Source organism: Balaenoptera acutorostrata, chromosome 20 (genome assembly GCF_949987535.1).
Source record: "Balaenoptera acutorostrata chromosome 20, mBalAcu1.1, whole genome shotgun sequence".
Taxonomy (NCBI): Eukaryota; Metazoa; Chordata; class Mammalia; order Artiodactyla; family Balaenopteridae; genus Balaenoptera; species Balaenoptera acutorostrata.
This window is the reverse complement of record NC_080083.1, coordinates 53,007,054-53,032,158: the sequence shown is the minus strand read 5'-3', so window position 1 is coordinate 53,032,158 and position 25,105 is coordinate 53,007,054. Positions and strand designations below refer to the sequence as shown.

The 25,105-nt window shown below is 44.2% G+C and overlaps 1 protein-coding gene across 10 annotated transcripts in view; it reads left to right on the top strand.

Annotated features, from left to right (window-relative positions):
* Nucleotides 1-25,105, top strand: part of RNF213 (ring finger protein 213) — a 115,771-nt gene that overhangs the window by 32,913 nt on the left and 57,753 nt on the right. For all 10 annotated transcript variants that reach the window (XM_057536349.1, XM_057536355.1, XM_057536353.1 and 7 more), the window contains 12 exons: nt 2,459-2,742; nt 3,766-4,022; nt 5,167-5,364; nt 8,793-9,012; nt 9,810-9,865; nt 11,016-11,169; nt 13,872-14,042; nt 18,704-18,793; nt 19,912-20,034; nt 20,882-21,062; nt 23,018-23,191; nt 23,570-23,719. In XM_057536349.1, the coding sequence (XP_057392332.1) occupies nt 2,459-2,742; nt 3,766-4,022; nt 5,167-5,364; nt 8,793-9,012; nt 9,810-9,865; nt 11,016-11,169; nt 13,872-14,042; nt 18,704-18,793; nt 19,912-20,034; nt 20,882-21,062; nt 23,018-23,191; nt 23,570-23,719 (2,058 nt within the window). The remainder of the gene's footprint in view (nt 1-2,458; nt 2,743-3,765; nt 4,023-5,166; nt 5,365-8,792; nt 9,013-9,809; nt 9,866-11,015; nt 11,170-13,871; nt 14,043-18,703; nt 18,794-19,911; nt 20,035-20,881; nt 21,063-23,017; nt 23,192-23,569; nt 23,720-25,105) is intronic.

Genomic DNA, 25,105 nt, shown 5'->3' with positions numbered 1-25,105 from the left:
CTGTATGTCTTCTTTGGATAAATGTCTGTTTAGGTCTTCTGCCCCTTTTTTGATTGGGTTGTTTGTCTTTTGATATTGAGTTGTATGAGCTGTTTGTCATTAAACAGATTTTTAGGTTGTAGAGTAACTCAGGATTGCCAAGTAACTTTATTTTCAGATGCTTTCTTAATCATGATATTGTTCTAGTGTTTTTCAATAATTATACTTTGCAAGCTTTTTTAAAAAATGAGTGTTAAAGCTTTTTCCTTATGGTTGCACGGGCACTTTAACTGCTTACTTCTCGGTGTGGGCCGTCCTATTTAGATGCCCTGTTGGTAGGTTGACATTGGAGCTCCCTGGGAGATGGTACCCTGGTCAGTTGGGTTAAATCAGGAGTTTTAAGCAGTAAGGAGGTGAGTCATAGTAACCAATGCAAGGGCTGATGGGAAGGCCAGAGAGGGCCTTCGTTCGTTTCCAAGGGTCTAGAGGTCACTGCTTGAGCCCAGGTGGGGAAGTGCCCCAGCCCCTGACATCATCAATGCAGGTGATTTGGGAGGAGTGTCTGGAAGGCACTCTTGTTGATTGAGAAGTTTTGTGCTTTGCTTTATTTGGTGTGGTGGTGGTTTATGTTAAATAAATGTAGTTTTCATCAATCCCAATAAACAGAGAGAGAGATGACTTCCCTCCCCTCTTCCTCCTTCTAAGCCTCCTGTGAGCACTCTCATTGGTAGAACCCACTGTGGCAAGGCAGGCAGAATGGAGGTTCTGGGCTCCAGCCCTGTGACGTGGGGGAGACCCAGACAGCAGATGTGTGTGCTGGTGGCAGAAACAGCCATCACTAGCACTCTATCCCTTCCAGTGCATTTTTCCTTGTGCTGTGTTTTGCCTAAAACTGATTCTGCTGTGTCTGCATTCCTTGCCTACCCTCTTAGCCTCTTTGCTTTTGTCCCAACTCTTGCTGTTTGCTCTCAAGTTCAACTCTTGCAGCCCCGTCTCTGTTTCGCTGGACTGTTGTTGGTTTGTTTTTTTTTTCTTTCCATTCAATATGATCATCTTTTTTTTTTTTTCTTTTGTCCGTGCCGCATGGCTTGCTGGATCTTAGTTCCCAGACTGGTAATCGAACCTGTGCCCCATGCAGTGGAAACGCGGAGTCCTAACCACTGGACCACCAGGGAGTTCCCAATCTAATCATCTTTAATGGGTGAATTTAGCCCATTGGCATGAATTGAGACTGTCAGTGGAAGACTCACTTTTGACAAATAATCATGTCTTTTCTCTCTACCTTGTTTCCTTGTTCTTTTTTGTACTTTTTCGAACTTTTGGATTTTCTTTCTCTTTTCTCTGGGGGTTTGGAACTTAAATATTTTGTTTCTGTTCTTCTAGTAGATTCTTCAAGACCAAGACCATTAATGTCCCTCCCTGTCCCACCGTCCCGGGGTCGAGGGTATCCCATGCCCAGGACACTGATTGGCGCTCCCTTCACCTCCACGGCACTGGCCATCCCAGGCCAGCAGCTCTCACTCACCTTTTGTCTGGAAGAGCGTTTTTATAAAACCGAGAGAGAGCCATTGTGTCCCCCACCTGTGAGGGACATATGGAGCAGGAAAAGCTTCCACAGGAGGTGATCCAAACAGTCTGAGGTCAGATTCAAACAGTGATTCCAAGTCATCGCTGGGCAGGGCCGGGATGGGGCAGGGATGGGTGAGTGGGGACTTCCAGCAAAGACAGCAGACTGGACATTGAGGAGCAGGAGGCCTGTTTGGAGGCTGGACTTTCTGATTTTCATGGCTATTTTTATGTACTTGTGTTGCCTCTGGTGCCTTACTGACCTCTTTGCCTTCTAATTATTTGACAATTGATTTTCCTGGGTTTTCTAGGTCCGTACTCATATCATTTCAGCTGGTTATAAGAGCAGCCATGGGTTCAGCCCTTGCCCCATGCCGAGGGCTGTTTTGTCTGTCATGTGACCTGTACCATCCTTCATGGAGTGGGCACCACGGTTCCCAGGACAGAGGAAATGAGCACTTGCACCAAATAACATACCAAAATGGTGCACAAGTGCTAGTGAGTGATGCAGTTTCAGCATGAAATTTTTGACCCCTGTGTGGTCATTTTCTCAGGAGCTCATGTACCAATTGTGCTGAACCGTCTAGTTCGACAAAGACATGTTTCAAGTATTTTCAGGGCAGCTGAATCGTGTGCCTCACTCAATTCACCGTATGGTGTCCAGGTTACTTGTCCTAAACAGCCGTGCTCCACCCAGGGGCCAGGCCCCATGTTGTTTATCTGTGGATGGGTACCTGGATGGAGCAAGTGTTGCTGCCTTCCGTTTACCACGTTCTGTGGTGTTCCTGTCTTTCTTCCCTTCCTTGGCTCCTTCATCCTATTTCTTCTGGTCAAGATCAGCCTTCCAGGGTGGAGTATCCAGGTCTAGTGGGTTTTGATGCTCCTAAGTATAACATTGCTCTTTTCATCTTAGACTGGCACCAGTACGATGATATAATTTGTAGGAAGCCCCCTGGGAGGTGGCAGAAATTGGTGGATTATGTAACAGATGGTATAAGGAAAAACTTGGTGAATGGGAAGCAGATCGCGGCTGCGGTCATGCTGGACCGCATCTTCAGCATCCTCGAGACCTGGAATGCCATCAATTTAAAGAACTTTTTCACCCAGTTCCAGCAGTTTTATTCTGTCATTCGGGTGCCCATGATCTATGAAGGAGAAGAACAGCTGTGGAGCACTCTGCAGTACGAAGAGAAGGAGGTACCGGGTCTCAGGGGTGTCAGCAGCAGCTCCCTTCTCTACCTCCTGGGCACTCAGCATCACCCCACCTCCTGGTGGCCAGATGACCCCTAGAATCAGTGCACCAGGTGGATGGGGGCAGGATATTTCAGTTCCTTTTCTCCTAGTGCCACCTCTAGGGAATTCTTTGTCCTCCCCATTTTCTTCCTCCTCCCACCTCCTCACCTGGCCCCACCTCCACCACTGATCCCACCTCCTCACCTGCTCTCCCCCACTGGTCCCACCTCCTCACCTGCCCCCCTCCACCACTGGTCCCACCTCCTCACCTGTCCCCCTCCACCACTGGTCCCACCTCCTCACCTGTCCCCCTCCACCACTGGTCCCACCTCCTCACCTGACCCCCTCCACCACTGGTCCCACCCCCTCACCTGCCCCCCTCCACCACTGGTCCCACCTCCTCACCTGCCCCCCTCCACCACTGGTCCCACCTCCTCACCTGTCCCCCTCCACCACTGGTCCCACCTCCTCACCTGACCCCCTCCACCACTGGTCCCACCCCCTCACCTGCCCCCCTCCACCACTGGTCCCACCTCCTCACCTGCCCCCCTCCACCACTGGTCCCACCTCCTCACCTGTCCCCCTCCACCACTGGTCCCACCCCCTCACCTGCCCATCCCCTCCACCACAAGAAGGCTGGCGCCCTTCACTGCATCTCTGCCTGCTCTGTGGTCTGGCTTAGGCGTTTTTGAGACAGACCTGGAGCCACACCTGAGGTGACCAGTATACCCTTATAAGGCTCAGGACCCCCACCTGATAGCCCCTCCATCATGCTGAGGCCTCTGGACATACCACTGGTGGCGCCTCCCGAAGACCCAGGACGAGGGGGATGCTCAGGGTTCAGTGGGGAGGCAGGCAGTGGGTGACCCCTCCACACAGGCTTCCCTGCCCAGCTGATGGGGAAGTAAGCATAGTGATGGGCAGCTCCTGACACCTCTGGTGGTTTCAATGCCATGGTTCTGTATCTTCCTTTTCTCCTGGGAGCAGGTGAGAAAACACCTGTGGGAATGTTTGACCAAGAAAATGGCACCATTTCTGGAAGTGAGTGGGGACTCTCTGCCTGAAGACTGCCCAGTGAGGAGTAAATTGAGAATGGGCCTGATTGTCCTTTTCTCAGTGGAAAAATTTCACTTTCTCTTATCGGAAAGTGACCTGGGCTCACTCTGTTGCCTCCTTTGCTCGAATGCCAGTTCATCAGATGCCCTTCGCAAGGATCTGATCCACATCCTTGAAACATCTCAGAGGTAGTGTGTGTGTGTGTGTGTGTTTGTGTGTGTAAAGATTTTCTAGCTCTCTAATGGTTTTTATCTGATTATAAAAATAAGTGCTTGTCAGAGAATGGATGAAAACATGCAAAAAATAAAAACTACCCGGAATTTTACTACTCACTGTTGTCATTTCAGTGTTTATCCCGCTAGCCTTTTTCTAGCCTATGTACTATTTTTCATTTTATTACATATTCTCTTGAATACCCTGCTTTTGAGCAGCTTTAAGGTGTATCATGACTCAGCCCCACGTGCGTGTATTTGGGGGTGGGGGGGGTCATGGTAAGACAACGAAGCCGGACTTGAGGATGTTTGTGGAAGTACTGTGGGTGCCCTCCCCGTGGCCTCTGCAGCTGCCGTGCCCAGTTCACGAGCCAGGGCGTCGCTGCGCTGGGCCCGGAGCACTCGTGGGGTGGAGGCCGCGGCCTGTCATGAAGGCACTCACGTTTCACTGGCTGGAGGCGCCGCCCCAGAACCCTGTGATGGTCCCAAGGTCTTTTTTCTGGAGTTGTTTGAATTGAACTCAAGGGTAATATTGGGCAGCCTTCTCTGAGCAGTCAGTCTTATGGGACACCTGCCTTGTGGTTTTACAAATTTAAAACACCCAGTTAAACCCCGTTCATTTTGAAAGAGAGAAGAAATGCTGGCAAATGTACAAGTGTTTCCAGGTCTTAGGAAACATCCATGTTTTGTGATTGTAGGGAACATGCCATGTATTATTTATAGGCTCCTTCCTTACATGTAAAGAGTTGCTTTATATGTAGATTTACTGTTGCCAGATGACCTGGGTTCAAGCCCCAGCTCTGGCACAGGGGGCCTTGCGTAGATCACATGCCTCTCTGAACCTCTGTCTCCTCCACTGTCAAGGAGGATGGAAAGATGCCACCAGGAGTTTGCTCTGGGGCTTCGAAAGGGCCAGTTCAGTGCCTGATGCTTTTTGGGGGTGCCGAGGGGGCCCCTGAGGTTTCTCCCTGGCCTGGTCACTCTGTGCTCAGACACCCGGAGCACTCTTATCTTATGCTCTGTGTGAGGAGCTGTCCCTTCCCTGGTGGGTGTCGGACCCCTGGGGCTGGCCTGACACTGGCCGTGCTGGGCTCACGTGAGATCTCTGTTCCCTTTCTAGCTGGCGAGCATCCCTGGTAAACCTGTGCCAAATGTGCATGGACAAAAAGGTTGACCGTTGGGTGTGTGCCCTGCCTGTGCTGCACCACTGCATGGACCTGTCCCCGCCAGCCCAGGACTCAGGCATGCAGCCCGAGGACACCTGGGCAGCCCTTGAAGGCATCTCCTTCTCGGAGTTTCGGGAGAAAAGAGCAGATCAGTAAGTTACAGACCTGCACTTATGTATGTAAATCTTGGAATCATAACTGTGCTTCCAAGATCTCCAGTGGACTTTTAGTACCCACTCATTCCTGCTTTTAGTGACGGAAGTAATGTATCACTTCTTTTAAAATTACTTCTTTAAAGATTTTAGGGGATTTCCCTGGTGGCTCAGTGGTTAAGAATCCGCCTGCCAATGCAGGGGACACAGGTTCAAGCCCTGGTCTGGGAAGATCCCACATGCCTCGAAGCAGCTAAGCCTGTGCACCACAACTACTGAGCCTGCGCTCTAGAGCCCACGAGCCACAACTACTGAGCCTGCGTGCTGCAACTACTGAAGCCCACGTGCCTAGAGCCCGTGCTCCACAACAAGAGAAGCCACCACAATGAGAAGCCTGCACACTGCAACGAAGAGTAGCCCCCTCTCCCCGCAACTAGAGAGAGCCCGCGCACAGCAATGCAGACCCAATGCAGTCAAAAATAAATTAACTTAAATTAAATTAAAAAAAAATAGAATTTTAAACAAGCAAGAAATACAAAGAAAAATACAAAAATGGCCTGCAACCCCAGAGATAATCATTGCTGTTAACACTTTGGCCTGTGTATTTGCAGAGTTTTGTCCAAATGTCGATATGTGGGTGCTTTATATGCTTAAAAATCAACCACAGAAGATAGATTATGTATTTTTCTTTATTTTTCTTACAATTTTATTGAGATATAATTGACCTATAGCACTGTATAAGGTTAAGGTGTACAGCATAATGATTTGGCTTACATCACGAAATGATGACCAATGATAAGTTTAGTGAACATCTATTATTATCTCATAGGTACAAAATTAAAGAAATAGAAAAAGAATTTCTCCCTTGCGATGAGAACTCTTAGGATTTCCTCTCTGAACAACTTTCATATGTAACACACAGCAGTGTTCATTATATTTATCATGTTGTACATTATATCCCTAACATTTATTTATCTTATATCTGGAAGTTTGCACCTTTTGTCTGGTTTCATGCAATTCCCCCCTGCCCCGCCTCTATGATAGATTATTTATTCTGTTTTATCCTGTTTTCCAACCTTCTTTTTTTCATTTAACAGTATATTGTGAACGATTTTTTTCGCAAGTAAATATACACCTACTTCTGTAATGACTGCTTAGCGTTGCAAATTTTATTTAGCTGGTTCTCTGTGCCTGGACACTTGGATTATTTCTGCACTTTCGCTTTGTAAGCATGCTTTGATGCACTTCTTTGTAATTTTCCTTGTCCAATTATTTCCTCAAGATAAATTCCTGAAAGTAGAATTGCGCAGGTCAGAGGCTTTGCACATTGTAGGTGCACATCTTGAGGTAGTGAAGTACTATTTTGAGGCAAGGAAAGATTCCTTAGAGAAGACACAGAAAGCACAATCCATAAAAGAAAAATGGTAAATCAAATTTAAGTACAAAAGCTAAATAAAAAATACAAATTCAGTACAAAAAAATTAATACTAACACTTATTTCCAAGCACAGATAACATCCCCCATTTACTTTGTTTTCTGTCAAAGAAACTATTCCAAGTCTCTCATCTGCCCTCCCCGCCCCTAATCCAATAGGATCTAGCCTATAGGTTTTTAGGGATTGAAATAGTGAGTAAGCTGAATTAAGTTATTGCTTCTTCACTATTATTGGAACGTTTTGAAATTCAAGCCAAATTAAGATTATTTATATAATTATATATATTTTAAATGCCCTTCAAGGGGCATTTATCTAGAAAACTATCTAGAAGAAATTTAGCTGGAGAATGACAAACATTAGCATTGGTCTTAAAGATCATGTCTTTTAGGCAAAAGTGGCCTTTAGTATGCAGTGAAGCTTTATCCATCCATATGTTTCGCGTAGCCTCTGTCGCTTCTGTGGCACTTGGCTGTATTTACTTTCCCATTGTCATCTTTTCGGGTCTCCAGGACGGTGTTACAGAACAGCATAATTTAAAGACCTTCCCCGGACTGGGTTTGCATAGACTGTTTGATCCAGGGCACTTGCTTATTCATGCATCAACATGCTTAGTTCATAAATTATTGCACCCACAATGGAAAACAGTATCAAAAGTTAAAAAAAGAACTGCCATAGGATTGCCATAGGATTGCCAGCAGTCCTACTTGTGGGTATGTAGCCCAAGGAAATGAAATAAGTATCTCAAAGAGATATCTGTACCCCTGTGTTCATTGCAGCATTATTCACAATAGGCAAGATGTGGAAACAACCTACGTGTCCATCAACAAATGAATGAATAAAGAAGCAGTGGTGTGTATATGTGTGTGTGTGTATACATATATATGATGTATATATACTTGTGTATATCATCATATATATGTATATATGATGCAGTATTATTCAGCCACAAAAAAAAGGGAATCCTGCCACTTGCAACACATGGATGGACCTTGAGGGCATTATGCTAAGTGAGATAAGTCAGATAGATAAAGACAAATACTGTATGATATCACTTATATGTGAAATGTAAAAAAGTCAAACTCACAGAAGCAGAGAGTAGATTGGTGATTACCAGGGGCTGGGAGGTGGGGAAAAGGGGCAATGTTGGTCAAAGAGTACAAACTTCAGTACTCTGAAGACAAATTAATTCTGGGGAGCTAATGTACAGCATGGTAACTATAGTTAATAATACTGTATTGTTTACTTAGAAGTTGCTAAGAGAGTAGCAACTTTTAAATGTTTTCACCACAGAAAATGTTTTCACCACAGAAAAGGTAACTATATGACATAATGGATGCAGGTATCAAGTAATGCTATGGTGGTAATCATTTTGCAATAAGAAAGTGTATCAAATCAACACATTTTACACCTTAACCATAACACAGTGTCATATGCCAGTTGTATCTCAGTAAAGCTGGAAAATGCTTAATTTTTGGTGGATTCTTTTATTATTGTGATAAAATATACCTAACCTACAATTTACCATTTTAATCATTTTAAGTGTACGGTTCAGTGGCATTAAGTATGTTCACATTGATATGCAACTGTCACCCCCGTCCGTCTCCAGAACTTTTCATCTTGTAAAACTGAAACTGTGTCCCCATTAAACAACAACTGTCTATTCCCTCCCTCACTACCAGCCCCTGGCACCCACCACTCTACTGTCTGTCTCTATGAATCTGGCTCCTCTAGGGACCTCACATAAGTGGAATCAGAGTATTTGTCCTTTTGTAAGTGGCTGATTTCACTGAGCACCATGTCCTCAGAGTTCATCCATGTTGCTGAATTCTTAATGTATTATTGTTTACCTCTCATTTGATTGAGTTCTTAGCATTTAAATCATTTTTGAAATCAGAACTTTTTAGATCCCTTCTAACATAATTTTAACTAACTTGGTCTGTTTTACTGATCTCACTGTTGCCCTTTTTTTCTGTTCCAATTTTCCCTTATATAGGAAACAATTACTCCAGATAATGGGAAAGAATAGACATTTGCTATATGTGGATGAGTATCTGTTCCGATCCTGGTTCAGTTTGCTCCCTCTGAGTGACTTGGTTCATTACATGGAAGACCTCACCGACTACCTGAGTTACTCACCCCCTCGTGTCCTGGACTGTCTTCTAGGGACTTGGTACCGGCTTGAAGGACTTGAAATCTCCAACAGAAATATCCAGGTTTGTTGTCTGGAATCGGCTCTTGAGTCCTTGCTTAGCAAAAGCAGATCAAAAACGAATCAGTCAGAGTGTGTGATTCTCCTTTTCTGAAAACCTGACAGGGTAAAGCATTTAGAAAAAAGAGAACCAGGAGGGGTCAATATTTCGTAGGGTAAAGGGTTGATTTACTTGAGTTAGTCTGTTTCAGTAAATAGAATTCAATAAAACAGTAGCCTTTGGGTATGTGTGATTGTGCAAGGCAGGGCTAGAAGTTATTCTGAGTGTTGGTCCACTTCCTAATTGCTCTCTGTCCTTTCCCATTTTGGGGATGGATAAAACGGTATTATTTTATTTTATTTTAAAAAAAATTTATTTATTTATTTATTTATTTTTGGCTACTTTGGGTCTTAGTTGCGGCATGCAGGATCTTTTGTTGCTGCGTGCGGGCTCTTTGTTGCAGTGCACAGGCTTCTCCCTAGTTGTGGCACATGAGCTCAGTAGTTGTGGTGCAGGCTTAGTTGCCCTGTGGCATGTGGGATCTTAGTTCCCCAACCAGGGATCGAACCTGCGTCCCCTGCATTGGAAGGCGGATTCTTAACCGCTGGACCACCAGGGAAGTCCCCAAAACGGTATAATTTTAAATCCTGCGTTTTATTTGTAGAAGGTATAAGATTAGTACTTGAGCCCCTTAAAATTTGTTTATAGAAAGAAAATAATTATTATGCTCTATTTATGTTGGATTTTTTGGTGTCTGTTTTAGCAAAGATGGTGGCATCATGATTAAATCCTCCCTTTTTTTCTTTTCTTCCCCACCCTAGAGTATTACGAGTACTTTTCAAATGCTGTTGCACCTCCTGGATATGTATCAGGAAAAGTAAGTAGAAAAGTAAAGTGTAGTCTCTCTCTTGCACACGGTTATCCCCTAATGATTGGCTGTATCCCATATTTGCTGTCATTAATGGAAGGTCATAAATTAATATATATCCCACTTCTTTTTTCAAGGTATTAATGTAATCATCCTACTTTTTAAAAAAGGGAAAAGCATAGAAATCAGCTGCTAAGGTTTTGGTTTATTTCCAACTGGTCTTTTTTCCTGTGCATTTTTGTCATTTATTTTTAAGTGATCACCATCATATTACATATTCATGCTTGTGTCCTGCATTTCATCAGCATTTAGTCTTCAAATTTTTTTTGCAAGTCAGGGAAGTTGAAAATAAAAATCAAAGTTAGCTTTCCATAATTATCTGAAATTATTTGCTCCTGCAAATTTGTATGACCTCTGATACCCAGAAGGCACAGTGTACAGAATGCAGAACAATAGAAATGTACCTGTGGGAGAGAAGGTATTTTCTGAGATTCTTGGAACACTGCCAGGATCACCTCATCTGAATTAGTAGGGTGTTCAGGATGGAGGTGGGGGTGTCAGGTCTTCATTAACATCAAGCACCTGGGGCTTCAGGGACCCCACCTAATTCTGTGTATTACACAATCGCCCCAGTAATTCCTTTCTCATGCTGCCTTCTAAACCCCACTCTGATCAACTCCCTAACTCTCAGCTCTGGTCATGTGTCAGCCAGTAAGCAAGTCCACGCCGAGCTGGAAGAGATTTCATGCACAGGGTATCCCAGGATATATTCTTCTAGCATTTCTTTCTCTTTCTCCCTCCCTGTATCTTCCTGATTTTTTAAAAAATTTGTATGGTATTTGAATCTTTGGTAATATGCATCCCTAAGATTTTTTTCAAACAAAGGAATACACTTGGAAATAGTTTAACTTGCTTTTGTTAAAATAGTTCAGACCGTGGAGGCAAACCAAAAGGACTTTGTTTCCTTTTTATCTTAGTCACAAGTTCAGGATAGATGGAAGTTCAAGATAGATGTCCTGGATGTTAACCTATATGGGATCAAGTACGTGCCTTCCTTGTAGGTGTTTTAAAGGGAAGGAACTCGTCATGGATAAGGGGTACTGTTTTCTCATTCCTCCTAAATTACTTCATTGATTTCTTTCAACTCTTTGTGGGGTAGGATTCTTGAGGAGCCCTTGATACAGTCCTACTTGACTGTGTGCCTGAAACTTCACGAATCTACCTGCAGAATAACAAAACAACACACGTTTTATGAGATGCCTGCCTTATCTGCTGAGATTGTTTGCAGAATTATTATACTTAAACTTCTAGTGGTAAGTGGAACACGTACACATAACGTTGTACCCAGGAGAGCTATGGAACCTGAAGCATCCTCAGTTCAGAAAGGAGATAGACTAATTCTAGGATTGCTAGAATGATACAGAGTGGCTGATTGTGTCATCAGATATTTGTCAGTACCTACTTGATGCCAGGTTTTGTTCTGTGCATCGAGGCTATTTTGGTGAACCAGGGTCTGCGTGCTTGCCCTCCAGGGCTTGCGTTGGAGGGAAGGAGGCAGTGCAGGATCTCAAGTGTAGAGTATCGGCTGTGACTGGGTTAATTCAAGAGCTCTGCAAGTGGCCGGGACTTCAGGCAAGGACCTCCCCACCCAAATGCATGTTCATGCCTAGTCTTTCCCACCTGAGCTTTATTCCTGTTCACTGAAACTCAAATACAGTAGCGAGGTCCACACACCTAAGTGCACACCTTACAGCCTTTCCACACAGGCTCCACTTCCCTCATCAAGCTGTAGGGACATCCCAGAGCTCTGTCCCCCCCTCGCTCCACACCTCCCAGAGGTAACCACTCTCCTGATTTCTACCACCACGGATTAGTTTTGCCCGTCTTTGAACTCTTTCCTTTTTGTGTCTGGCTTTCTTCACTTGACGTGACATCTCTGAGATCCATCCATGACGTCGCATGTTGTCCGCAGCTTATATTTTCCCATTGTTGTGTGATCTTCACCAGCTTGAGTTTGAGCTTCCACATGAAGGTGATAGATGATTTCGTATTTAGATCGACCATTTATTTGTTAAGCATTTGACAAGTCAGAACTGGGACGTTAGTGATATAAAATAATTAAGTATATGTTGTAACTTGTTCCTTTTCGTTTTTCTTCTTTAAAATACCAAGGATACATTTAAAAATAAACATTATTGGTAAGATGATTGCTTTCTCCTGAAGTGGGTATTATTTAAACCATCGTAGGCAGGTGCCAACGTCTAGATAAACTGTGTTCAAGAAATTTGAAATTTGTCAGTTACTTAGGGTATATGTTCCTGTAGAAATAACTATCTTAAATGTTGGTTGGGATCTCAGATTAGTGCAATCCACAGTCTGATCCAAATACTCTACCTGTGCCATGAAAACAGAAAGCTTTGCAAAACTGAAATTAAATAAAACCAAAGTATATGAAGAGTTTTTGAAAAGCTTTTGGTTGCGTGCTGACATAAAGGGTTGATAGGATTGATAGGACATCAGATGGAGAAAAACAAGGAGCAAAGCTGAAGTTTCTAGAGTAGATTTTCAGACTTGGGTTGTTCACTTACGTCCATCATCTGTGCTGGGTGAAGGGGACACCCAGATGGAGAAGACAGGTCCCTGGCAGCAGGGTTGCGTAGGTGGGGGACCATCCTGTGAGCACATAATTGCAGCACAGTGGCTTAATGCTAAGCTGGAGTGTGGATTAGGTGCCCTGGGAACAAAGGGCCTTCGGAGGGACTGGCGTTCCCACAGGGCGAGAGAGCAGCCCGTGCAGCGTCAGGGAGGAGAGGAGCATGCCGCTCCGGAGGGCCCACAGGTAGCCTAGTGTGGCTGGAGATGGAGCTGAGATCTAGGCAATGCCAGATCACAGATGGCATGCACACCCTGCTAAAGCTTCCAGATTGTTCTAGAAGCTGCTGCACCATGCGGGGATGTTCAGCATGGGTCAGCATGTCCTGCTTTCAGCTCAGAACTGTCGCCGGCCCTTGCCACCCACATCCTGAGTGCTGTGCTCCCGTCACACCTGTACCCCAGCCCACCCCTCCCATGCTGCCCAGAGCTCCCCGAATCTTTCCGGGAAGAACCACCCCCACCAGGCTGGGTACAGCACCCTTTATGTGCCTTGAAAATAGCTTGTGCTTTCTCATTTTGGCACTTGCCCTGGTTACTGATTGTGCTGTCAGCTCCTTGGGCAGCCGCCTTGCCACTGCGTCTTTAGCCCTTGGGCCAAGCATCTCTGGAGGGAGGGAGTGACACCAACAGATCCGGTTTTGAGGGGTCCTGACACTTACACAATTTGAGGGGCTCAGTTGAAGCAAAAGAAAACACACACAGAACTGGGAGAGGCCTCTGTCTAAGTGGGGCTGACGGCTGGGCTGTATCTGCTTTGTGGTAAAGGTGCTTCTGGTGAGAAAGAGAGGGAGGGAGTGAGGGAGGGAGGCGTCCCTAGAGCCCTTGACCCCGGGGAAAAGGAGCTTTTCAGGGAGAGGGAATGAAGGGAGAACCTCACGGAAAGAGCACCAGTGGTTAGGGACGTGGGTTTACCTCCTGGGCCTCAGACCAAACATGTCACTAAGGGGCAGGGTTTACACTAGCTCGGCTTCTCTGAGCTGCTGGAAGCTCCGAGCCCTTGGTGTCTCCTTCTCACCCTGTCCGGAGGAAGCTTGTCGGCTCTTCCTCAGCTCGGAGCCCAGGAAGTCTGTGCGTTGGCAAGCCAGAGTTGCCTCTGTTAACAGTTGCCTGGGGTCATTTGATGAGGCATCCGTGCCACTCCTTCTCCTGCCTCGTCACCCCATGCTGCCCACCCAGAGTGAAGCCGAAACGCTCTGGGGAAATGAAAGTGCTATGAATGTGCAGGCTCTGGCCGCGCCAGTGAGTCTGAGCGCACAGGTAGCATCGGGTGCACAGGGGGGAAGGGAGTGGCATCTGGACGATCCTTTGGGTCCACAGCGCAGGGACGATTAAACTCTCTGTCTCTCTCCTGTGGTGACAGGATTCAGCAGGAGGGCAGGGAAATGAAACTGGAAAGAAGAAATCAGTAAAAACAGTCTTCCAGGGGACTCTCGCTGCTACAAGATCTTGGCTTCAGAGAATTTTTCGAAAGGGCATGTTCCTGACTGGGTATATATATTCTGTCACCTTCACTTACTGCGAGGAGATTAAGGTAAGCCCTGCTGAGTGCAGGGAACCCAGTGGGTCTTGTCTGCAGAATGGGCAGCTGCTCCCCTAACAGGACCCAAGGGCACGGGCACCCTGGTGGGTGGGCCATGGTCCCCACACCGATGGTGAGGCTGCTGAACGGTGAGGACAGACCTTGTTGGGCTGGCGGGGAGGGGCATTCGAGTCTGATCCAGTGCTGAGGTTATGAGTCAGGTTTATGATGTTGAAAGTAGAAGAATAAGATGGAAGCTACTTGAAAGGGAAACTGGGCAGAGTGGCGTCTGAATGTGAGGAAACTGGAAATCAGTCCCAAAAGGTTGGGAGGCAGGGAGGGCTTCCAGAAACCGAGGTGTGGGCAGAATCTTGTGCCACTGAGGAGGAGGAGGGAGGGCCTAAAGACTGTTGGCTCCAGGACGAAGTTCTAGAAAGTGATATAAGCAAACCAACCAAATGGCCCTCTGACGTCATCAAACCAGACTTCAATAGGCTGTTGCCTTCCAGGGATACTTTAATGGAGTCATCATAAAATCACATAGCTGAGACTGTGTATGAACAGAGACAAATGACTCTCACTCCATCTCAGACTTCTTCAGAAGTTACCTATCTACACAGAGGGGAGAAGATCATTAATCCAAATACCCAGAGCCCAGAACTGTGACCACTCACCCTCACTGGGACAGAGTCTAAGGTCAAAACAAGGAAAACATACATAAATCTTGAACTTGGTTTAGAAGTTTTGTTGTTGACAGTGGAATGGCTGTAGCAAGTCTGGAGCTATGTTGTGTGTACTCTAAGGCTGAGCAGATGGACACAGGGTTGCTGCTGTTGGAAGCCCAGGTTCTTTCTCACTGAAGGAGGGATGTGTGGACCAGGGGAGAGAGGAGGAGGTCTGTGGTTTGGAAGGAGCTAGAGGTATAGTGTGAACTCATGATTTAAAAAGCAACAACAGGTAAAAGACCTGTACTCATAAAACTATAAGACACTGATGAAAGAAATCAAAATGACACACACAGATGGAGAAATATACCATGTTTTTGGATTGGAAGAATCAATATTGTGAAAATGACTATCCTACCCAAAGCAGTCTACAGATTCAATGCAATCCCTATCGAATTACCAATGGCATTTTTTACAGAACTAGAACAAAAGATCTTAAAATTTGTATGGAGACACAAAAGACCCTGAACAGCCAAAGCAATCTTGAGGGAAAAAAACCGAGCTGGAGGAATGAGACTCCCTGACTTCAGACTATACTACAAAGCTACAGTAATCAGGACAATATGGTACTGGCACAAAAACAGAAATATAGATCAGTGGAACAGGATAGAAAGCCCAGCGATAAACCCATGCAACTATGGTCAACTAATCCATGACACAGGATGCAAGGATATACATGGAGAAAAGACAGTCTCTTCAATAAGTGGTGCTGGGAAAACTGGACAGCTACATGTAAAAGAATGAAATTAGAACACTCCCTAGCACCATACACAAAAATAAACTCAAAATGGATTTGAGACCTAAATGTAAGACCGGACACTATAAAGCTCTTAGAGGAAAGCATAGGAAGAACACTCTTTGACATAAATCACAGCAAGATCTTTTTTGATCCACCTCCTAGAGTAATGGAAATAAAAACAGAAATAAACAAATGGGACCTAATGAAACTTAAAAGCTTTTGCACAGCAAAGGAAACTATAAACAAGACGAAAAGACAACCCTCAGAATGGGAGAAAATATTTACAAACGAATCAACGGGCAAAGGATTAATCTCCAAAATACATAAACAGCTCATGCAGCTCAATATTAAAAAAACAAACAACCCAATCCAAAAATGGGCAGAAGACCTAAATAGACATTTCTCCAAAGAAGACATACAGATGGCTAATAGGCACATGAAAAGCTGCTCAACATCACTAATTATTAGAGAAATGCAAATAAAAACAACAGTGAGTATCACCTCACACCGGTTAGAATGGCCATCATCAGAAAATCTACAAACAACAAATGCTGAGGAGGGTGTGGAGAAAAGGGAACCCTCTTGCACTGTTGGTGGAAATGTAAGTTGATAACAGCCACTATGGAGAACAGTATGGATGTTCCTTAAAAAACTAAAAATAGAATTACCATATGACCCAGCAATCCCACTACTGGGCATATACCCTGAGAAAACCATAATTCAAAAAGACACATGCATCCCAATGTTCATTGCAGCACTATTTACAATAGCCAGGTCGTGGAAGCAACCTAAATGCCCATCGACAGACAAATGGATAAAGAAGATGTGGTACATATATACAATGGAATATTACTCTGCCATAAAAAGGAACGAAATTGGCTCATTTGTAGAGACATGGATGGACATAGAGACTGTCATACAGAGTGAAGTAAATCAAAAAGAGAAAAACAAATATCATATATTAACACATATATGTGGAATCTAGAAAAATGGTACAGATGAACTGGTTTGCAAGGCAGAAATAGACACAGATGTAGAGAACAAATGTATGGACACCAAGGGGGGAAAGCGGGGGTGGGGTGGTGGTGGTGGTGGGATGAATTGGGTGATTGGTATTGACATACATACACTAATATGTATAAAATAGATAACGAATAAGAACCTGCTGTATAAAAATAAATGAATAAATAAATAGCAACAACAGGGGCTTCTCTGGTGGCACAGTGGTTGGGAGTCCGCCTGCCAATGCAGGGGACATGGGTTCGAGCCCTGGTCCAGGAAGATCCCACATGCGGCGAAGCAGCTGAGCCCGTGCGCCACAACTACTGAGCCTGCGCTCTAGAGCCCACAAGCCACACTACTGAAGCCCACGTGTCTAGAGCCCGTGCTCCGCAACAAGAGAAGTCACCGCAACGAGAAGCTGTGCACCGCCACAAAGTGTAGCCCCTGCTCGCCGCAACTAGAGAAAGCCCGTGCACGGCAATGAAGACCCAACACAGCCAAAAATAAATAAATTAATTTTAAAAAAATTTAAAAAGTTAAAAGCAACAACAATTCCTGACTCCATCCACTGAAAGGGCCTAGAGATCGTGACATCGAGGTCCGTGAGCACACCCAGAGCCCTAGTCATGGCTTCTAAATGTCATTTCCCCTAAAAAACCAAACCAAACCAAAACAAAAACCCCCCAAACCTGTGCTTCTGGAAGGAACAGCAAATTCTAGAGGTGGGGCTGAAGAAGTGAAAGGCCAGCCTGAAACACCTTGTATTGCCAGACAGTAGAAGTGCTTGAAGTCGAGTGGTGACATGTCACAGGGAGACAGGACTAGAGCCAAGGTGATATCCTAGGTTAGATCCTGGATGGTAAAAGGATGTTCATGGGAAAAAAGTGGTGAAATCCAAATAAAGCCAGTGGTTTTGTTCACGGTAATCTAGCAATGCTAATTACTTAGCTTTGACAACTGTACTATGGCTACGTAACGTGTTAGCGCTCGGGGAAATTGGGCTGAGAGTATCTGGAACTCTCCGTACTATCTTTGCAGTATTTCTGTACATCTAAGATGATTTTTAAAAAAAGGAGACAGAAGCTAGCTTGCAGGGGTTCCCACTAGCCAAATTTGAGGCAATTTGAGTATCACAATGAGTAATGACCAGAAGAGGATTATCATATTAGAAATTATCATATTAGGTGGAGTAAATCAGACAGAGAAAGACAAATACCATATGCTATCACTTACATGTGGGATCTAAAATACAACACGAATGAACTTATTTACTAAACAGAGACAGACTCACAGATGTAGAGAACAGACTTGTGGTTACCAAAAGGGAAAGGGGGTCTGGGAGGGATAAATTAGGAGTTTGGGATTAACAGATACAAACTACTATATATAAAATAGGTAAACAACAAGGCCCAACTGTATAGCACAGGGAACTATATTCAATATCCTGTAGTAAACCATAATGGAAAAGAAAACAACGTTGTCATCATCATAACAGAAGGGAAGACAGAAAAGGCCGGAGAACTCTTCTGGAAAAGAGACATGGTAACTAAATGCAGTGTGTGCCTGTCAGTTGGATCCATGACCCAAACAGTCAGGAAGGACACCTGTGGACGATGAGAGAAATGTGGACAGGGACCCTTCCTCGAGAAAGGTCACACCCACGTGAACTGGCCTCAGAGTGACACCTGTACTACCACGTGTAGCAGAAGGGACACAGTGTTGGGGATGCCTGCCCAGGACTTAGGGGCCAAGGGGCATGACATCTGCAACTTCCTTCCAATGGTTCAGCAGAGAAAATGCCTATTTCTAGAGAGACTAAAGGGAGCATAAAAGAGAAAGAGATAAAGCAGTCGCTTTAAACGCTGGGGAGTCTAGCTGAAGGTATATGAGTGTCCTTGTGCTGTCATTGCAACTTTCTGTTACGTTTGAAATTTTTTGAAATAAAACAATGGAGGGAAATCCTTTCAGGTTAAAAACCAGTTACACGGTGGAAGGGACTGTAGAGGTGACCTGTCCCAGTCAGGACCCTTCGTTTTATAAGGCTAAGGTGGATTGCCCTGACACACCAGTGACACAGCAGACCATTGACAAAGATGAGTCAGAACCCAGGTGTCTTCGAAGCGCTGTGCATAATCATCTTCCTTCATAGAATTCCACTGTGGCATCTAGGTGTCTTAGTGGCTGTCCCTTACATGTGGGTTTTGCAGGTCTGGAGGCGACTGGTGGAAATAAACTTCCCTGCAGAGCATGGCTGGAAGGAATCCTTGCTGGGGGACATGGAAGGGAGGCTCAAACAGGTACTGAAAGTCGGGGGATGTTCTTTTTGGAAGTCGGTAAAACCAGACCGTGAGAAGCAACCAAGACACGTGATGACTGCATTTGAATGGACAGGGCATGGGGTTCATATGACTCTGTGTTTCTGATTCAGCCTTAATAGTTTGACCACAGATGGTATTCCAGAGAAGAATAAGGGCACAAGGTCGGGGCACCAGGGGAACCCTCAGCATGCATGGGGTTCTAATAGGCACTAACCCTATATGCTGTGGCTCTAAGTGGCCTGTTGGTGACAAGAGCCCTATTAAACCCAGTGACAAGTGGGGACAACACAAAAGTGCTCCCCATTTTTAATTAAGGCCTGTGACCCTAGAAAATTCGGGTTTAAAAAAATGTGATATGAGGGTTTTCTACGTAACTGTTAAATGGATCTTTTTAGAAAAAGAGAAGCAAAGAAGAAACCTTTTTAAATTAATTAATTAATTAATTAATTAAAACAATTTTATATTTTTGTTATACATTTATTTTATTTATTTTTGGCTGCGTTGGATCTTCATTGCTGGGCGGGCCTTCTCTAGTTGCGGCGAGTGGGGGCTGCTCTTTGTTGCGATGTGTGAGCTTCTTATTGCGGGGGCTTCTCTTGTTGCGGAGCACAGGCTCTAGGCGCGCGGGCTTCAGTAGTTGTGGCCCGCAGGCTCACTAGATGTGGCTCACAAGCTCTAGAGCGCAGGCTCAGTAGTTGTGGTGCATGGGCTCAGTTGCTCCACGGCATGTGGGAATCTTCCCGGACCAGAGCTTGAACCCATGTCCCCCGTACTGGCAGGCGGATTGCCAACCACTGCGCCACCAGGGAAGCCTTTTTTTTTTTTTTAAATTTACCTGTTTTTGCAAGCTGCTGTGCCGGATGCTTTTTCTGCGAAGTGGGAATTTTAGCCTTCTTGGTCTTGTTTGAATTTTTGCCTTGTTGGTCTAATGGTTAGAGACAGGGAGGACATGCTTAGCATGGGATGGGAGGAAGGTCAAAGTAATGGGGAGCTGATACAGTTGTAGGAAAGTGAAAATTACTAGGGTGTTTTCATTCCATAGTGTCTGAGAGTGCAGCACCCCAAACCTCTCACACCCTCATCTTCCTGTCTTGCAGGAGAAGCCTCTCTCCCAGATCTCTGCCTTCTGTAGCACTAACTGGGATGCTGCAGGCGCAGAAGACAGTGTGTCGAAACGCTTTGAGATGTGTGCCATTGAAGCCGTGGGCTCGGTCTGCCAGGTGAACAACCTTTCCCACTCAGGAATTGCGTTTGGGTTCACACCTGCCTTCTGTCGTCATCAGCTAAAGGCTATTAAGCGCCGCTGGTTCTGAGACCCTGCACTGATGCAAAGAACGGGCTCTGGGCATCCCCCTCCCCAGCCTGAAATCCAGTACCCTGTACCCACTCCTTGAAATGCCACTCAGCTTCCTGCTACTGCATGGTATCATAGCAGCTCACAGGTGACCTCCAGAAATCTCACAGGCTGCTCCTAAATGCCCCATTATTATCACTGCCACCTACCCAGCCTTTGTTTTATTGCTTGCTAATGACACTTGCTTAGCATGCAGTAAAAGACCCCAAAGGTTAGCAAAGCATTATGGAAGAAAAATGTATGAAGTTGAAAAGATTTTATCAATTCACTTAGAAAGAGAATTAAAATTTATGTGTTGTTTGTAGGCAGCTTTAAAAGAATTACAGTTAGGAATACAAAGGATACCAGTATTAATGGCTTACTTGTATTATGGTTGATGTTTTTCATAATGTGAAAGTCCCAAGAAAAATGTAGAAACTGGCATTGAGCCAGAGGAAAGGGGGGTGACTTGTGGGTTGTGTCTGTATCTGTCTGTCGGTACCTGTTTCCGCATCGCCAGTGTTCATCACTTACGGAGACAGTGCACAGGAAAATGGACATGCCCTAAGAAAAGTTAAGCATTTTATTTACAATTGGTTTTTTTGAGGCTTTGTAAAACTAGTTATGAGGGATTTCTGAAATGCTGTTGGGTGGGTAATTGACTTCTGTTATTCAAAAACAAACCAACCAAAAAAACCTTCTAAATATCCCTCTCTTTATTCATTTTCTTGTAGTCTCAGACCAGTATCCTTGAGAAAATCTCTTATAATGACTTGAGGAAATGTGGCACCCTTGTGTCTGCTGTGATCACTAAGTCCTGGCCGAGAAGTAGAGGGGAATTTGTAGATGACTTAAGTGAGGTTTTGAATCACCTGCTCACTTGGCCAGAAATCAATCATCTCTTCAAGTTGTATGGTATGTTCACGGAGGGCGCTGGGAACATGTGCTCTGTCCAGTGGTGCCTCCTGACCCAAGGGTAGGGCAGAGTATTTGACCTGTGAGTCAGTTCGAATGGGTTGATGTTTGCCAAAAGAAGCAGCTTGGATGGAAAGACCCAGGAAGGTTCATAGTATCTTGTATTGTAATTGAGAACTAACACTGAAAGCCACCATTCATAGAATACCTGCTGTACACCAGCTACCATGCTGATGTCTTATACTTGAAGTGGTCCTGAGGGTCCTCAGACAAAGAAACTGAGGTGGAGAATGTGATAGGACTTACCCAAGGTCTTGCCAAGAATAAGTGTTAAGAACTGAAATCAAAACCCAAGTGTGTCTGAGTCTAAAACCCTCTCTTTGTTATTCTGAGATCCATATAAATGTCCAATCCAATACTGGTGACCTTAGCAAAAACTAAGTACTGCCTGATTTTTCCACCCGTACATTCCATGACCCAAGCGTTTGTGACCAAAGAGAGGGAGATGTGTATTTCCCTAAAAACATTATATTCAGGTTTATGTGTGAGTCTTTAGATTCAGATCTAGTGGAAAAGCACCACAGTTAGGTTATTTTGCGTCTCAGTTTCATCAAATTACTGGGACAGCCTTAAAACAAAAAGCTAAGTTTCTTCAATGGCAGGGTTGTTGTAGCGATAAAATAAGAAGATTGATGTGGAATTCCTATGTAATGATTAAAAACTACTCACTTGAAAATATTACATTTGTGTCTTTTAAATTAATAGACCTTATATTTTAGAGCAGTTTTAAGTTGATAGAAAAATTGAGCAGAAAGTACAGAGATTTCCCATATTTAGCCCCTCCACACACACAATTTCCTCTATTATTAATGTCTTGCTTCAGTGTGGTACGATTGTTACAACTGATGAGCCAGTATTGATATGTTATTAATAACTAAAGACCAATGTTTACATTGGGTTTACTCTGGTACTTTCTGCGGGTTTTGACAAATGTTTAATGATGTGCATCCACTATTACCGTATCATACCGAATAGTTTCACTGCCCTAAAACCTTGTGTTCCACCTGTTCATCCCTCCCCTCTCCCCTCTTCTACAGTTGTGCCTTTTGCAGAAAGTGATATGGTTGGAATCACACACTCTGTAACCTTTTCAGATTGGCTTCTTTCGCTTAGCAACATGCATTGAAGGTTCCTTTTCATACCTCACTTCTTTTTACTACTGAATAATATTCCATTATGTGAATGGACCACAGTTTGTCCATTCACCTACTGAAGAACATCTTGGATACTTCCAAGATTTTGCAATTGTGAATAAAGCTGCTTTATTTGCTTTTAATGGCATGACCCAACTGTATGACCCTAGTATGACTGGGAGAGAAACCTTCTGGTGGTTAAGTATGTTTGAAAATTTTGCCCTCTGAATTGATCCTAAAACTCACATTCAAAATTTTGCAAGATAGCCAAGATGTGTAGAGTATAGCCATCACACTGATGTTTATCTTGTTTCCATGTGCTGTGAAGATGCCTCCTTAAGACCACATAGATAACCCTCACTGGGTGTCAGTGCATCCCTAGTGCAGTTTATTCTTCTCTAAGCGTTCTCAAGATGGGAGATTTTAAAGGCGGTGATGTCTAGTTTAAGAAAGATATTTAGTATACTGAAGAGGGCACAGGTTTAAAATAACTGAGAAACGTGGTTCTCCTGGCTGACTTTGGTCATTTGAGGAATCGTCTTCATGAAGAAGGAAGTCCTTTGGGAGATGAATTTGGGTGAGATGTAATCCTCCTGGGCAAAGCAGAGTTGAGGGATGTGAGAAGCACATCTGGAAACACGGAATGACTCTGCTTTATTGTATGGAAGTTGGGTCAGAGCAATGAGGAAGTTACTGAAAATTCAATAACATGGGAAGGAAGTGGGGTGCCCACCGTTTTAACTCTGTTCTTAACTTGATCAGGAATCAATGAGAAAATATTAGAAAATATTACCGATGAAGGCAAGAAGTTGATGGCCACTGCTGACTCTGTGTTCAGAAAAGTTACTAATGACCTCATCAGCGGAGCGATTTTAGTTGGACAACTGGAGCTGATCATAAAACACACGAACCAGTTCCTTGACATCTGGCAGTTAAGTAAGTTGAGATGTGGACTTCAGGCTCATGAGGGGTTAGACGATAAGAAGCGTCTGTGTTTGCCTGTGTGTCTTGTAGAGGGGTGATCTTTGTCGTCTTTATGATTAGTGGCTCTTCTCGCCAGGAAGTTGACAGGCGATGGCTTCTAATCCATAGGAAAATAATGGGAAAGTGATAAGATACTGACCGTGTCAGAGCACTGGCTGTTTTTATTCCATGCTGCTGACACGGGGACGTCTTGGAGTGGCCCTGCACGCAGCCCCCTGCGTCACCCTCCACATAGCTCAGCACGTCGGGCGTGTTCATGTGGGTGGAAGAAATGTCTTGCCACAAGCGGATGTTTGTGTGTTCTATTGGTTTCCTTTTCTTTTTTTTCAGAGAGTACAAGTCTTCCAGCCCAGGAGAAAAAACACGCTATGAAGGAAGTGCTGAGTCTCAGAAAGAATGAACTAGTCACTCTAAAGAATGAGAAAACATATGTTGACTCTCTCCTGAAGTTGTATGGGAGGGTAAAAGACCTGATTAAAGGTGATATTCTTAAGCATTAAAATAAACAAAATTGCGGGGTCCCCAGGGGAGAAGGGTCAAAATAGAATATGATAAAAATGTATCACAGTAGCAGCCTTTTATCTTGGAGGGGAGGCTTTTTTAAATGTGTTAATTTTTAACAAAGTTAAAATCTTTTTGGTGATTACTGCCATATCTCTAAATAGCATGCTTAAATATCTCCTTGATTTTTCAGGTTTAAGCATTATCCATTGTGGAAAATTAGGATTAAATCTCCTTGTTTTTCCAATTTCTGCCATACACACATAACCTTTCCAACCTCCCTTTCCTCCAATTTTATCATAATTTTAATTAGATCAGTCCTCAGGGTTTAAATAGTCACGACTGTGTAAATGCACTGTTCATAACCGAGCCATGAAACATACCATGATTCTCTTCCATTTCTTGTGCAAACTGTTTTCTCTAGATTTAAAATTCTTGTCTTGTCCTATGCCTTGTTTTCAATGTATTTGTTTTTAAATTCAATCCCAGACTCTTTACCAACCGTTTGAATTTCCTCACACGGCAATCAGTTTGATTTTTCAGAAGGACTCTCCCCAAACTGGAGGGATGCAGTCCTAGGGCTGTCCTGCTTCTGTCCTCGGCTGGATCTGTGTCCTGGGTCCCATGGCTCCCTGCTCTCACTCCTGTGTTTTAGTGAAACACACCCTCTGGTCCCTCCTGAGAAGGGGGCACAGGAGTCCTTGCCTGTCTGAAAATGTCTGCCCGTACATGAGATCTGTTGTTTGGTGCAGAGGTACAGACTGGAAACGTTTTCCTTCAGGATTTGGGATTTGTGGCTCTATGGTCTCTGCAGGCTTGCTGCTGAGAGTCAGATGTGATTCTTAGCCTTTGTGGTTGACATGTTTTCTCTCTCAGGAAGCTCTTGAGATCTTTTTGTCCCCCTTACTCTGAAATTTCCTAATGATGTACCTTGGAATGGGTCTGTTTCCCATCTGTTGTACTGGGCATAATTAAGTGGGTCTTTCTAATCTGGAAATCCAAGTCCTTGAGTTCTGGGGAAACTTCTTGTGTTAGTTAAGTGATTGCTTTTTCTCTTGCTGGAATTCACAGTTGGATATGTGACCTCCTGGAATGGTCATCTAACTTCCATACATTTTCTCTCCTATTTTCCATCTCTTTGTGTTTTGTTCTGCTTTCTGAGCAGTTTCCTTAATTTGACCTTCTAACCTTTCCAGTAAATTTTTAAATTTCTCTTCTTATGTATTTAATTTACAAGAACTCTTTTTTTCCTCTGAGTGATCCTTTTTCTCTGCTATCCTGTTCTCGTTCATGGTTGCAGTATCATATCTTTCTGAGATCATTGATATTTTTGATTTAGAGGGTTTCTTTTTCTTTATCTTGAAT